A 12,597-nucleotide genomic window follows, 5' to 3' on the forward strand; every position below is an offset into this window, starting at 1 on the left:
CTAGGTTTGCTGAGGGTCGTGTGGCTGGGAGATGTCACCCGTTCCTTTGGACTCTGTCCTGGGGCCCCTGCAGCTGGCCCTGACAGGCCAGTGGCGTGAAACTGATTTGTCAATGCCTTCACTGAGCGCTTCACAGGCCCTTCACACGGGGCCGGGTGTTTAGACTGAATGTCACTGCTGAGCAGATGGTTTCTGTCAGCCGAAGCCCTTTAAAGCCAGCAAGTCTCTCCTTATTCGATGCTTGGCCACTTCTATTTTCAAAACCAGGAGTCCTGCATCCTGTTCCTGGGTACTCTTATCCACCACACCCTGAGATCAGAGGTCCGTGACCCTGGCCCATCTGCCAGGCACTGGGATGGGCTTCCCGGCCTACTGTAGGGCCCACCAGAGCTCCTCACTATGACAAGGACTGGGTGTTCCTCTTCTGGACAGAACTTTCTAGAAGGCTTCTCGTGACATCATCTCTACCCGCAACCTGGAATTCGGGTCAAGCAAGGACTAGCCCCAAGCTTGTACTTGCACGTTTGATAGGACTTCTCTCCTGGGTGGGCTACTGCTACCTTTACAGATGGGGTCCCTCACCTGTTAAATGCCCCTCTTCCTCTTCCCCCAGCACCTGCCTCTCGGGTGGGGAAGACCTGATAGGCTCCCATGGTACAAATTGTGTTTTCTTCAGCCATTGAGCTGTGTGACCCTAATCTGTCTTGGTGGACCTCAGTCAGGATTTTGGCAGCGCTGACTCTTCTCTTCCTGCCTTGCCTGCATTTAGAGGTTCCCCAGCCCCCTGACTTGGGACTCCTGCCAGCTTCAGGTCAGCCATGTCCTCTAATCTGTTTTTCCTGCTACATCCCTTCTGACTTCAAGCCTCCTACTTCTGATGACTGCTGCCATGGCCAGGGTCTTTCCCTCAATCCCTGGTACTGTGGTGGATCTCTTCTTCGGAGGCCTTTCACTGTGCCAGGCCTCAGATGCCAGGGTTTGGGCTGCAGATTCTGGGACTCTACCCCATGGGTGATTTGTGTGGGGTGAGGTGGTTCTATCAGGGTGTCAGAGGTGCGAGGCTTGATCAGTGTTCTTCCTCCACTCTAGCCAAATGACCCTGTTACCAACATCTGTCAAGCAGCAGACAAGCAGCTCTTCACTCTGGTGGAGTGGGCCAAGAGGATCCCGCACTTCTCTGAGCTGCCCCTGGACGACCAGGTCATACTGCTCCGGGCAGGTGAGTGGCGTGGGCAAGCCAGTCTGGAGCGGGGGCTGTGAGTGCGTCGCTGGGCTTCTGCCCACTCCTGCTGGCTAGAGCTGCTTTCCCCTTCCAGCAAAGAAAGTCAGGAAAGGGTCTCCTCAGGCTGCCCACCAGGTCTGTGTGACCTCTGCAGCCATGTCACCTTGGAAGCTTCAGGCCTTTTTCTGAGCAGAGGTCTTGATACGAGTGTCTGGAACATAAGAATATGTCTCTCATCGCCAAGGGGACTGCTGGGGAGGAGTGTAGACTTGGAACCTGGGATGAGGCTCGGTCTGCAGGCTGCCCTGATCCTTGTTTATTAACTGGGCACTGGGGCACGCTGACTGTTGCTCAGATCCCACCAAGTCACCAGTAGGGGTGCTAAGAGTGAGAGACTTAGCTCTCCAGTCTGTGGAGAGATGGGGATATATTGAGAATGGCATCTGCAGCTCTTGCTTTCTGCAGAGCTGTGGTGACAGTCGACATTGCCCCACTCTGGTGAAGGACCCTGGAGACCATGCTGTCTTGAGGGGCCTGAATGCCCTGACCTGCTTCAGGTTTCTGCGTGCACTAAGGGCAGCCTCAGCCCACCCCAGTAGATAAAATGAACAGAGGTGGATCCCTGTATGTCATGGAGTGTTTCGGGATCTATTTAGTTGGGGTGAAGCTCACATAGGCCCTGACCTTCCTGCCGAGATGAGCAGGATGGATCCTGCCATGTTTGCCTCTGCCTAGGTGGCCTTGTGTCCCATTGGGATGAGGCACTTTGGGAATATAGGACTTCTCTGAGGCTGGGAAGCACTCTGTCCAGGAGGAACACCCCTGCCTAGGTCTTTACTGCCATGGCTATGGGGACAGCAAAGCTGCCTGGCCTTCTAGCCTTGGACCAATGGTTTGACCAGGTGTTTCAATGAGCCTTGCCACTGAGGCATGCCGTCCCATGGAGGACAGCCCTAGGGTGGAGCCTCAGATGGCCTGCTCTGTGTGGGGATCAGGTGCCTAAATATGGGGACCCTGAGGTCACGTTTCTGGAGTGATCTCCCCTGTAGCAAGAAGCATATCAGGCCTCATCTCTCAAGTGCTGACCGCTTCCATTTCCCTTGGAAAACGGGTCAGTAGGCTTGGAGCTGTGGTATGGGGACAACAGGGCCTGGGATTTCAGGACACAGGGCGTTTCTGGACCTGCTAAATGGCTCGTGTCACCTCATCAAGGAGCCCCTGGCTTCTGTACAGAGTCCTTTCTTCTCTCCCTCTTCAAGGCCCCTATTAGTGCTTTTGTAAGAGCTCTGGTTGGTGGGTGCTACAGCCTGGACGTGTGGCACTGGGCCTGTGGCTCCAAGGTGCCTTTCCTCTCAGTTCTCAACTCTGCTGGCATTCTGCATGCTCCAGACTGTCAGCAGTCCTCTCATAGCCGTCACGGGGAGCGTCCTTGGGACGTCTCCCAGCTACTGAGGCACATGTTCTGTGTTTGTTAGAGGGAGTCCTCGGGGCGATCTTCCCAGGCTGGAACATTGATAGAATGTGTACTTGCTAGAAGGAAGAGGCTCTTTGTCTAGGTACCTTTGTCTAGGTACACTTACTGGGGTCCCACTTTAGGAACCCTGACTTGAGTGTGGAAAGAGATGAGTCTAGAACATGCTCCTCCCGGAGATCTGGCTGTGGGTGAGGGGAAGGGACAGAGATGGCGTCATAGAAACAGCAGAGTGACCGTGTGCTTCCTTGCCCCTCCCCCCAGGCTGGAATGAGCTGCTGATCGCCTCCTTCTCGCACCGCTCCATAGCCGTGAGAGACGGGATCCTGCTTGCCACCGGCCTGCACGTACACCGGAACAGCGCGCACAGTGCCGGGGTGGGCGCCATCTTTGACAGGTGAGCTGGGTGGCACTGTCTTGGATAGGTGGGCAGGGTGTGGATGGTGGGTACCATCTTTAACAGGTGGGAAGAGTGGGTGTCGCCTTCAGCTCGTGAGTGATATAGCATCATCTTCAGTGGTATGTGGGCTGGGGATTGTCTTTGATTGATAGGCTGAGCATGGATTGTGTTCAACAGGTAGCTGGGTGGGTATCCTTGTCAACAGGTGGGCTATCGTGACCAGGTATGTCGGGTAGGGACTATCTTTGACAGGCGGGACAGGCCCCTTAGTCTCCTCCTGTTTTGTTAGACATAGCCTCTGTGTATAAAGACATTAATGTGAAAAACGCAGGGCAGACAAATGGAGACTGCTGCCTGTGGAGTCCACTGTCTGGGGAGTTGAGGCCACAGGCAGCCCTCTTCCTTTGTGAGCTGGGTATCCCCAAGTACAACAAAGACAGATGTGCCACAGGGACGGTTTTATAAGTGGCACATCTTGTCATCCCAGGGTGGCCTGTGCCCTGACCTGTCACTGAAAACTGGTGTTTCTGGTCTGCTGCTCCTCACAACCCCAGTAGACCTGAGTATGGGAGGCAGCTCTGCACATGCCTTAGCTGCTCTTTAGAAACATGCTCAAAGGGACAGGCTGCCTGGAGTGCAGCCACAGGCAAAGGCCCCGGCCCGGCCAGCCTGTCCTACTTGTGCCCACCCCTGAGGGACTGTGACTACCTGTCCCTATGTCTGGATGCCCAGCCTTGGTGTGTAAGCTAAGGGCCTGTGCACACCTCAGTGTTCTGGGGACCTGGATGTCAGTTGCTGGCAGCTGAAGCTTGGGGGGGTCAGGGGTGGTACAGGGGCATAGGGCAGTGTGTAGGGATGAGGTGGCCCATTCAGGGGGTGGGGCAGAGCTGAAGCAGGGGAGTTCCTGAGCTTCTAAAACTGGAGGTGAGCAGAGCCACCCACCAGTGCTCTGGGAGGGCAAGGACAGCACAGACTGAGCTCTCCCCAGGGAAAGGCCCGTTGGAGCACACAGGCAGGTAAATGTTCACCTCAGCTCGGCACCAGGCTCTGTGCTGCAAGCCTTTGACATGCTAACATATGGGGCTGTTCCACAGGGGACGGTATTGGAGCTTAGCTGGATGGGGTCTGATTTGGGGAAATGTGAAGTGACAGTACTGGGACTTTATGCTTCTATCTTCTGGGGACACCGAGCACTGGCTGGAGAGGTCCTAGCTTATCCTTGCTGTTAAAGTGAGTGGACGGTGAAGTCCGACCCTTGGTGGCAGGGCTCCTCCTGGCTACCAAGGTCAGAGAGACTCTGGTTTAGGTGGCTGACCTGGGAGTGGAGCCTAGGATTCTTCCAGACTCCACACATGTCGAGCGGTCTAAGCATGCTTGAAGGTCCTTTGGAGAGGACCCCGTCTTGCTGAGGAAGCTCTGTGATACCTGCCAATGAAAAATGACTCCCACCGAGAGGCCTTGTCCCAGGGAAGTCTAACCTGGAGCTAAAGGAAACAGTGCTGAGTGCAGGACAACCTTGAGTGCCACACAGCAGGAGATCTCATCTTAGTTCTCCTTGGCTTGTCAATCTTGGGGTTCCTCCCCTAGGCTCAGATTCCCAGGCTCTGCTGGAGTGGGGGACCCCATCCTCCAGAGGACTGTGAGCTCATGGTGATGCTTCCTTCCTGTGGACCTGGCCAGGCCCAGTGCATCCACTTATTCTTGGTCTAACCTGGGCTTCACGAGTCCAAGTGGATCTACTTTGGTGGGGCTCTGGTAAGGACATGTCTAACGTGGACCTTGGCACCTGCTTTTTCCTGCAGGGTGCTAACGGAGCTGGTGTCTAAGATGCGCGACATGCAGATGGACAAGACGGAGCTGGGCTGCCTACGAGCCATTGTCCTGTTCAACCCTGGTACGGCCCTCCTGCCTCCCACATGGCCAAGGGCGTGAGAGCCTTCCCAGCTGCTCCGCCTCATGCTTTGACCTTCAAGGCCCAGTGTCTACATCACAACAGACACCAATCTCCTGCCTCCACTTGTCTGGAGACTTAATGGAGAGGCTCAAGTGGCACTCTATGCAGCCAGAGTATGCACTTGATGTTAGTGCTCTCCAGCTGAGCCTCCTGGGCTCTCCTGCCTGCAGTGGTCTGATGTTAGAGTGAGCTCCCAGAATGGGGTTGGTGGTCAGTCCATCTTGTTAGGTGTTCTGAGGATAGCTAACAGTCTCAGGCCATGGCTTCAAGGATACTTGGGGTCAGAGCAGAGCCACTTCTTGAGGACAGCAAATCCTTTCGGTACCTCTGGAGCTGTGGTGTTTGGGGCCTCCAAGCTGTTGCTGTCACACAGCTGTTGCTATCTTCTCTGTGGGACCGTGCTGTAGTGTGAGGAGTGGCCCAGGCCTGTGCTCAGAGCATTGGGTTGGTGGCAGATGGATGCCACTGGTGGCCAGCCCACGTGGTGATGGGAATACACAGCTGAAGGTGTGGGATTCTTGCTGGGAAGGACTTCAGGGATTCACGGATGGCCCATAGGCTTGTGGGTAGCTTTTTCCAGGCCCTAGGAAGCTGCTGAGGCTGGAGCCCTTGCTGCAGCAGGGTATGTATGCATGGGCTTCTGAGTTTGAAAGTTCATTCTTGTCTGCCGGGGAAGGGATAAATGTGGGTTGGAAGCTTTGATGGAGCTCACCAGCCCTGCGCAGGGTGAGTAGAAGATATGAGGGAAGGGGCATAGACTTCCACCCTGGATAGCTCACAGGCTGTAGTAATTGAGCCAGCCTCATCGTTTCCCAGGTCAGGTCTGAGTGGCTTGGCTAGAAGCATGGCGAACCAGGGAGGCCGGGGCCTGGGACCACGAGTGATAGGGAGGAACTGTTAGGGACCAGGTCAGTTGAAGGTGTCTTATGTATTCTAAGGAACTCCCAGATCCCAAGGCACTGCCAGCATCCTTACTGGCACGCTGTGCCCTGATGGTGTTGATGACTGTGGTTGTGGCTTTTCTGCAGTCTGTATTGTGGCCAGTGTCTAGGCTCTGAGGAGGGGCCTCCTGTGCTCATGGTGTGGGGAGCTCCTCAGGGAAGAGCTTTCTTGCCCTCACTGGGGCCCAGAAACAAGGGCAGTGAAAGGATTGGTTATCTCTCATGGTTACCTAGAGAAAGAGGGGGACACTAAGTCCTCGAACGACAAGGTTTGGTTCAGGGTCACTTGACTTTCATGTGGCTGAGTGGAGGTATCCATGATGCTAGAATGCCCATCCGCCTGGCCTGGGCACTTTGGGTCTGCAGGGTAGCCATATCTAGTTGTGTGGCATACATGCTCTTTGCTGTGCTTGCATGTGTGTAGCAGACAGTCTGGGGGCTCTGACCTGAGCCTGTTTTTCTCTACAGACTCTAAGGGGCTCTCAAACCCTGCTGAGGTGGAGGCGCTGAGGGAGAAGGTGTATGCATCACTAGAAGCATACTGCAAACACAAGTACCCCGAGCAGCCGGGCAGGTGAGCTCCATCCTCGGACAACCCCCTGCCTCTACCCTTGGGCTCAGCCACACATCTCCAAAGTCCGTTGTATGCCACAAACAGTGGCGTCCTCCTCAAACCAGCCTGGGATGCTTTGTGGGCTTTGACGGGAGCTAGGCAGCCCTCGCACTCATGAGCTCTGAGGAGTGCCAACCCACTTTCCCCTGTACCCAGTTGAGAGAATTGATCCATTTCTTAGTGCGTGGTAAGTCCTTGCTACTTACGAATATGAAGCCTTCTGTTCTTCACCTGTTAGGTGACCTGGAAATGCCAGCACAGTGTAGGTGCTTTACAGTTGTGCATAGTAGGTGGCTGAGTCTGGAGAACACATTCAGTCTGCTGGCCTGTGGAAGACTGGCATCTAGTCATGTTCAGATCCAGGTGCTGGGTGCACAGTGTAGTGTTAGGCACACAGTAGGTGTCTAGGAGAAATGGTGCATTCCAAGGATTCATTTCTGCTTCTTCCCTTTGCAGTCTCCCAGTCTGCAGGCTAGGTGTGAGACGGTAGCGGACGACTGGGCAGACGTGCACACTAACCCATCTTGTTGCCTGGCACACACATGGTTAACTGTCCACGCTGCTGTTTAGCCCTCATCTGGTTTGGTTTAAAGTGAAACTTCCCGGAGGAGGACAGGAGGGTGGCAGCGGCTTGTTTTTCCTGGCTTCCTGCCTTAGCCCATCTCGCCAGCTCAGCAGAAAACAGCCTGTTCTCTGGCGCCCCTCCAGCCTCCAAGCTAAGCTTGTGCCTTTAAACTGAGGACTGCGGGGCAGCCAGCCACAAGGCTTCCTCCCTGGAAATGAAAGACACTGTTAATAATTAATGAGACCCAGAGCCCCCTCCAGTATATAGGGAGGCCCTGAGCAGACACAGAGGTCACATGTAGGACCCCAGGTCCTGTCCCCACACTACTCTCCTCTCTTGTCTGTCTTTTGTGAGTTCTTAGACTCCTTTCCCATGCCTATCAGTCTTTTGCCCAGGAAACACTCCAGGTAGAGGAACCAATGCTCCTGCTGAAGCACAGAATCCACACCCCTCACTACTGGCCCCACCTCCAGTGGGGGTCTCCACCCCGTGGCTTGTCAGTCACCCCGAGTTCCATGCGTATTACTACCAGCGAGGCTGCCCACAGATCTTTCTGTTGCCTCTTCCTGGGACATGCCCCATTGCCTCCAGACAGACAGCAGCTCTTGCCGAGGCCCCTCCGATGCGCACAACGCCCTCATGCTCTTCCTGCTGGAATTTGTCCTGGCTCCCCGTTGCCCATGGAGCAAGCCCACACTTGTAACCCTGTTGGGCCTGTCCTGGCCCACAGTAGTCTTCCATTGGCTCTTCCTTCTCATTTCAGGGCCTCATGGATCTCGATGCACCTCACCCCGCCACACCCCTACTGCACCCTGGCCACTCCCCTTCTCCTGCGCTCTTTTGTCTCCAAGGAACCTCCTTTCTCTAGTTCCCACAGCTTCTGAAGGCTCTGTCCCAGGCACTGGGCGTGGCTGGTCTCCAGGGAAGCTACAAGTCACCAAGGAGAGCAGGGAGCACTCTGAGGGGAGCACTCCTTGCCTCCTGGCCTGCCCTTAACGCTCTGCCGTCCTGCAGGTTTGCCAAGCTGCTGCTCCGCCTGCCTGCACTGCGTTCCATCGGGCTCAAGTGCCTGGAGCACCTGTTCTTCTTCAAGCTCATCGGGGACACGCCCATCGACACCTTCCTCATGGAGATGCTGGAGGCCCCACATCAAGCCACCTAGGGCCCTGCCACCATGTGCCGGTCCCGCGCCCTGCCTGGACACAGCTGCTCAGCTCCAGCCCTGTCCCTGCCCTTTCTGATGGCCTGTGTGGATCTTTGGGGTGCAGTGTCCCTATGGTCCCAAAAGATGCATCACCATCCTTGCCATCTGTATTAGTGCTTGCCTTGGCCCAGAGCCATGGCGGAGCTGGTGTGACACCTCGCTAGCCCCCTGTCCTACATCAGGCTGTAAGGCTGTGCTGCTGTCACCCTGAGGGCCTTGGGGTACGTCATGGGGCCTTCAGCACCTGGAGCTGCAAGACCTGGGAGAAGGGCTTGCTGGTTGCTGTTGCTGGTTCTCGACATGCCCACGTGGTACCTCTGTTTGCAGTGCCCCATCTTTGCCTGTTCAGAGTCCTGGCACCCAGCTAGGGTGGGAATCTGCCTGGGGTCAAGAGGGAGCGGGTGGGACAAGTCGTGTCCTCCTGGGTCAGCGCTGACTTGTAAAGCCTCTTTCCAAAGATTGCTTGAGATATCACCCTGAGCAGGATTCTGGGTCCACCTCGAGGCTGGAGGTCCTCTGTCACGTCCCCCAGTTCCCGTTTATGTCCTCGGCCCCTGTCATGTCTCACCAACCCAGGCTTAGCCAACTCTGGTAGCCTGGCTTTTCCCTATCACAGATCTTCCTTTCTGCTCTGCAAGGTGGCACCACGGATCATCCTGGAGGGCAGCGCTGGCTCATGTAGAATGGGGTTTCCACCTCAGTGGTCCTGTGGGACACTGGGCATACTGAGGCTCAGGGAAGAGAGGAGAGCTGTTGTCTGGTCTCTGGAAAGGGGGCCTGGGGCCTGAGATGAACCGTGCAGACATGGCTGACTCAGCAGGCTCTGTGAGGGACTCTAGCATGGGCCCTTTCTTGCACTGGCCATTTCTGTTAAGAGTCCTGATGGGGACTTTCTGGGACTCCTTCTGGTATGGTAGTGTCTCTTTGCCCAGAATATGACCCAAGGGTTCTGTCACGCCTGCTCAGGTGGCAGGCTGCAGACTCGGGCCTCAGCCCTGTCCCATGTGGCTGAGTGTGCCTCTCCAGTTGGCCAGCCTTGTTTGCATGGTGGGGCCTCCTTGGCTGCCAGTCTTCACGATCTAGTCTCAGACTCCGGGGGCCTAGGTTTGTCAGGAACAAGTGGCTTAGTGGGCATGGCCATACTGGCTCCCCACAGCTGGGCTCGCATTGGTGTGTGGGGTGGGAGGGGGAAGGAAGGCCCTCGTGAAACAGACCATCTAGGGGATTGGACCTAGAGGTGGTGGGTGGGAGGAGCCAATTTTCTGGGCTCTGTCGGGAAGGACACACTGATTTTCCACCCTTTCAAAATCCTAAACCATAACCAGCAGAGGTACCTATAAAAGATTCCAGAAACATCTTCCCTGTACCCCTTCTCTCCATGTAGTGGCATGGGAGCTGTCCATGGACACATCCCAGGTCCCAGGACTGACCGGCTGGCTGCCCCTTTCCTGGGCTTTCCTAGAAAATCTGTGTAGCCTTTGGGACTGGTGGCTTCAGGCAGAGGAGCAGATTCCCCAGTCCAGCCCCAGCCCCAGCCCCGTGCCTTCTACAGACTCCTCTTCCATTGCTCATGCCAGCCCCACTCTACACTGTGCTCTGCCCCTCTGTGCCTCTGAGAATGCTCAGTGGCTCCAGCAGAGGACGTCCTGGGCCCGAGCCATGTCTGGGCTTGGCTGGCTGTCAGGCACTGGGGCCGCAAGCCCCACTGGTCCACATAGCCTTACCTGCCACTGCTTGTCACTAGATTCCCTGGTGAGCCTTCTGCCCCTTTAGCCTCATTGTCACGGTCATGGGGGTAGTGCTGTTTGTTTGGGCGTGGTGTCACTAAGGAGAAAATTGGGGCTTCATTTAACCATCCCTTCAGTCGTGTTACCAATCTGGCTCAATTAAGGTGATTGTAATTATTATTGTTATTATTTTGGTGGAGCGATCTTTAATTTTCTAAAGATAGCACTAACATCAGCTCATTAGCTACCCTGCACCCATCCCAACCTCAGCCTGGTTGGATAACGGCTGCCACCAATGGTCATGTGACTTCCACACTGCAGCTTCTCAGGCCGTATTCCTCATGTGTGTCACCATTCCGCTTGGAGATTCATTTGGGGGCTCCTGTGGCAGAGAAGCAATGATGACCACAGGGCCGGTGGCAGCTGCTGGGCTATGTCATCCTGAAACCACAGTCACTGGGGGGAATTTGGCTCCATGCCCTCAGTTTTCCAAACGACAGCATTCCCCAGGATACTGGGCAACTTGGTGACAGTGCCAAGAGACACCCAAGCCCCCTTCCCTGGCATCCCAGGATACCCGGCCAAAGCAGGCAACCAATGGCTAGTCATCTGCTGTCCCCATTGCAGAGCTGGGGTGTGTGACCTGGTCCCTATGCACACAGGTGTGTGGTGTGAACACGGATGTACTATACAGAGACTGCCTACTGGCGACGGGAGATGCGGCACAGTTACTGATGTTTTGTGTTCTTTTTAATCAAGACTTTCCCATTTTCCTGTACATTTGCTTCTTGTGAGCAAGGACCTGGGGTCCCCTTCTGTGTGTGGGGAAGTCGGGCTCTGCTGACTCTCTGGAGGCAGGGGATGCATCTATTTTCAGATGCTTCAGGGCTGGAGTGCCCTGATCTCTAGCCATGCCTTAGCTGGGATGTGCGGCCACCGTGGGGAGGAGGCTGTGTCCGCAGGGAGTAAAGATAGAGGAATGTTTAATGCACCGGGAAGGGTAAATGAATCTATTTTTGTACAAATGTAATTTTATCCCTCGTGTAAACTGGATGGCATGGCGGGGGACCTGTTTCGTTTCTGCTTTGAGTGTCAAGAAGCATCGGGACACCCTGACGCCGAGACAGCAGAGGAGGCCCTTACCAGGAGGCCGACGCGCGCTCGTGAGAACAGCACAGACAGACACTTCCTTTGGTGGAGGGAGGGCCACGATGGGCAGGGCTTCCTTCCTCTTCTCGGTGATTTGAACAACCTGTCTCTGCCCTCGGTGCCTGCCTGCCGGCTCGCTGCCGCTTGTCTGACTGTGAACTGACTTCCCTGCGTAACTGCTCTCTGGGACATTGTGGTGCAGACGCTGGGAGTTGATGAACAGCAGTCTCAGGATTGTAGAAATGAAACAAAAACCGTGAGAGGAGAGACAAATATGAGCGTTTCAAAATATATCTCCATTCGGTTCTCATCTGTCTGTGTTGGGGAGTCCTCTCTGGGGAGTGGGCCGCCCTGTGGGCCAGCTCTGGTCCCCGGCTTCCTTGGGGAGGGTCTCCTCCATGCCTGCTCTGCTGTACTGCCCTCCTCTGGGGCCCCTTTGAGGCCTGTACAAAGCCATTCCCAATCCATGGGTCGCTTCCTGCCAAGCCCCGGGCTTCCCTGCTCCCAGCTTCTGCTTCTGTGCTGGAGTGGGCAGGAGGTTCACACGGAGGGGCCCAGATATGTGATGTCATCTAACTGCCTGATTAATTACAGGTTAACAACGCTCCGTCTGTGCCATCGCATGTGATAAATGCCCTTTGTCTCCGTGCTGTCTGCAGGTTGGGCTGCATCTGACCCCAAGTTTGGTGACACTGCCCTGTCATCTCACGCCCCTCTCAGCTGATGGGTACACACCTGGGAGACACTGGGTACCAGTCTGAGGCTGGAAGCAGTGGCACTAAGGGGCCTTGTGATGTTGGACAACTTTCTAGCTGTGGCCAGCAGCCTGCAGAGCCAGGCTCCTTAGATCCCTGCTTAGAAGCACTCAGTCACAGTACACTTCCATACATGTGTCACTGTAATACCCTGTGTGTTAATCTTCCTTAGCTGCAGAAGGTTCTAGAAGCTGGGCTCAGACTGTTGGGACTCAGAACATTAATACAGCCATTCCCACTTCTTCAGACACACACACACACACACACACACACACACACACACACACACATTCGTGTGCACCCCCCAAATAAATCCCCAAACAGAAAACTGCTGTTCCTTGAAATAGCCGTCCGCAGGTCCCTAGTTAGTGAGACTTTGCAAGATGCGGTTTTTCCTCTTTACTAGGAGGGTCTCTGTCCTGAGCCAGGACTTCCCCTGACTTGAGCCAGTGTCACCCCTAGGGTCAGTGTGGGCCTTTGGCAGTCCAGAGCTGGGGACACCTGGAGGGTCTCTGAATCGCTGAGCTGTCTACCTGATGCTTCTGGGTGAATCCAGTCCCTCTGCCAGCCCAGTCCGGTCCTCTGTGATTAAATTT

The 12,597-nt window shown here is 55.3% G+C and overlaps 1 protein-coding gene across 5 annotated transcripts in view; it reads left to right on the top strand.

The window, feature by feature from the left end:
- Rxra (retinoid X receptor alpha) overlaps nt 1–11,556 on the top strand; it is an 84,682-nt gene extending 73,126 nt beyond the window's left edge. For all 5 annotated transcript variants that reach the window (XM_052181953.1, XM_052181954.1, XM_052181955.1 and 2 more), the window contains 5 exons: nt 1,090–1,219; nt 2,958–3,090; nt 4,896–4,987; nt 6,457–6,562; nt 8,181–11,556. In XM_052181953.1, coding sequence (XP_052037913.1) covers nt 1,090–1,219; nt 2,958–3,090; nt 4,896–4,987; nt 6,457–6,562; nt 8,181–8,328 — 609 coding nt within the window. In that variant the 3' untranslated portion in view covers nt 8,329–11,556. The remainder of the gene's footprint in view (nt 1–1,089; nt 1,220–2,957; nt 3,091–4,895; nt 4,988–6,456; nt 6,563–8,180) is intronic.
- The last annotated feature ends 1,041 nt before the right edge of the window (nt 11,557–12,597 follow it).

This window comes from Apodemus sylvaticus, chromosome 5 (genome assembly GCF_947179515.1).
Source record: "Apodemus sylvaticus chromosome 5, mApoSyl1.1, whole genome shotgun sequence".
NCBI classification, from domain to species: Eukaryota; Metazoa; Chordata; class Mammalia; order Rodentia; family Muridae; genus Apodemus; species Apodemus sylvaticus.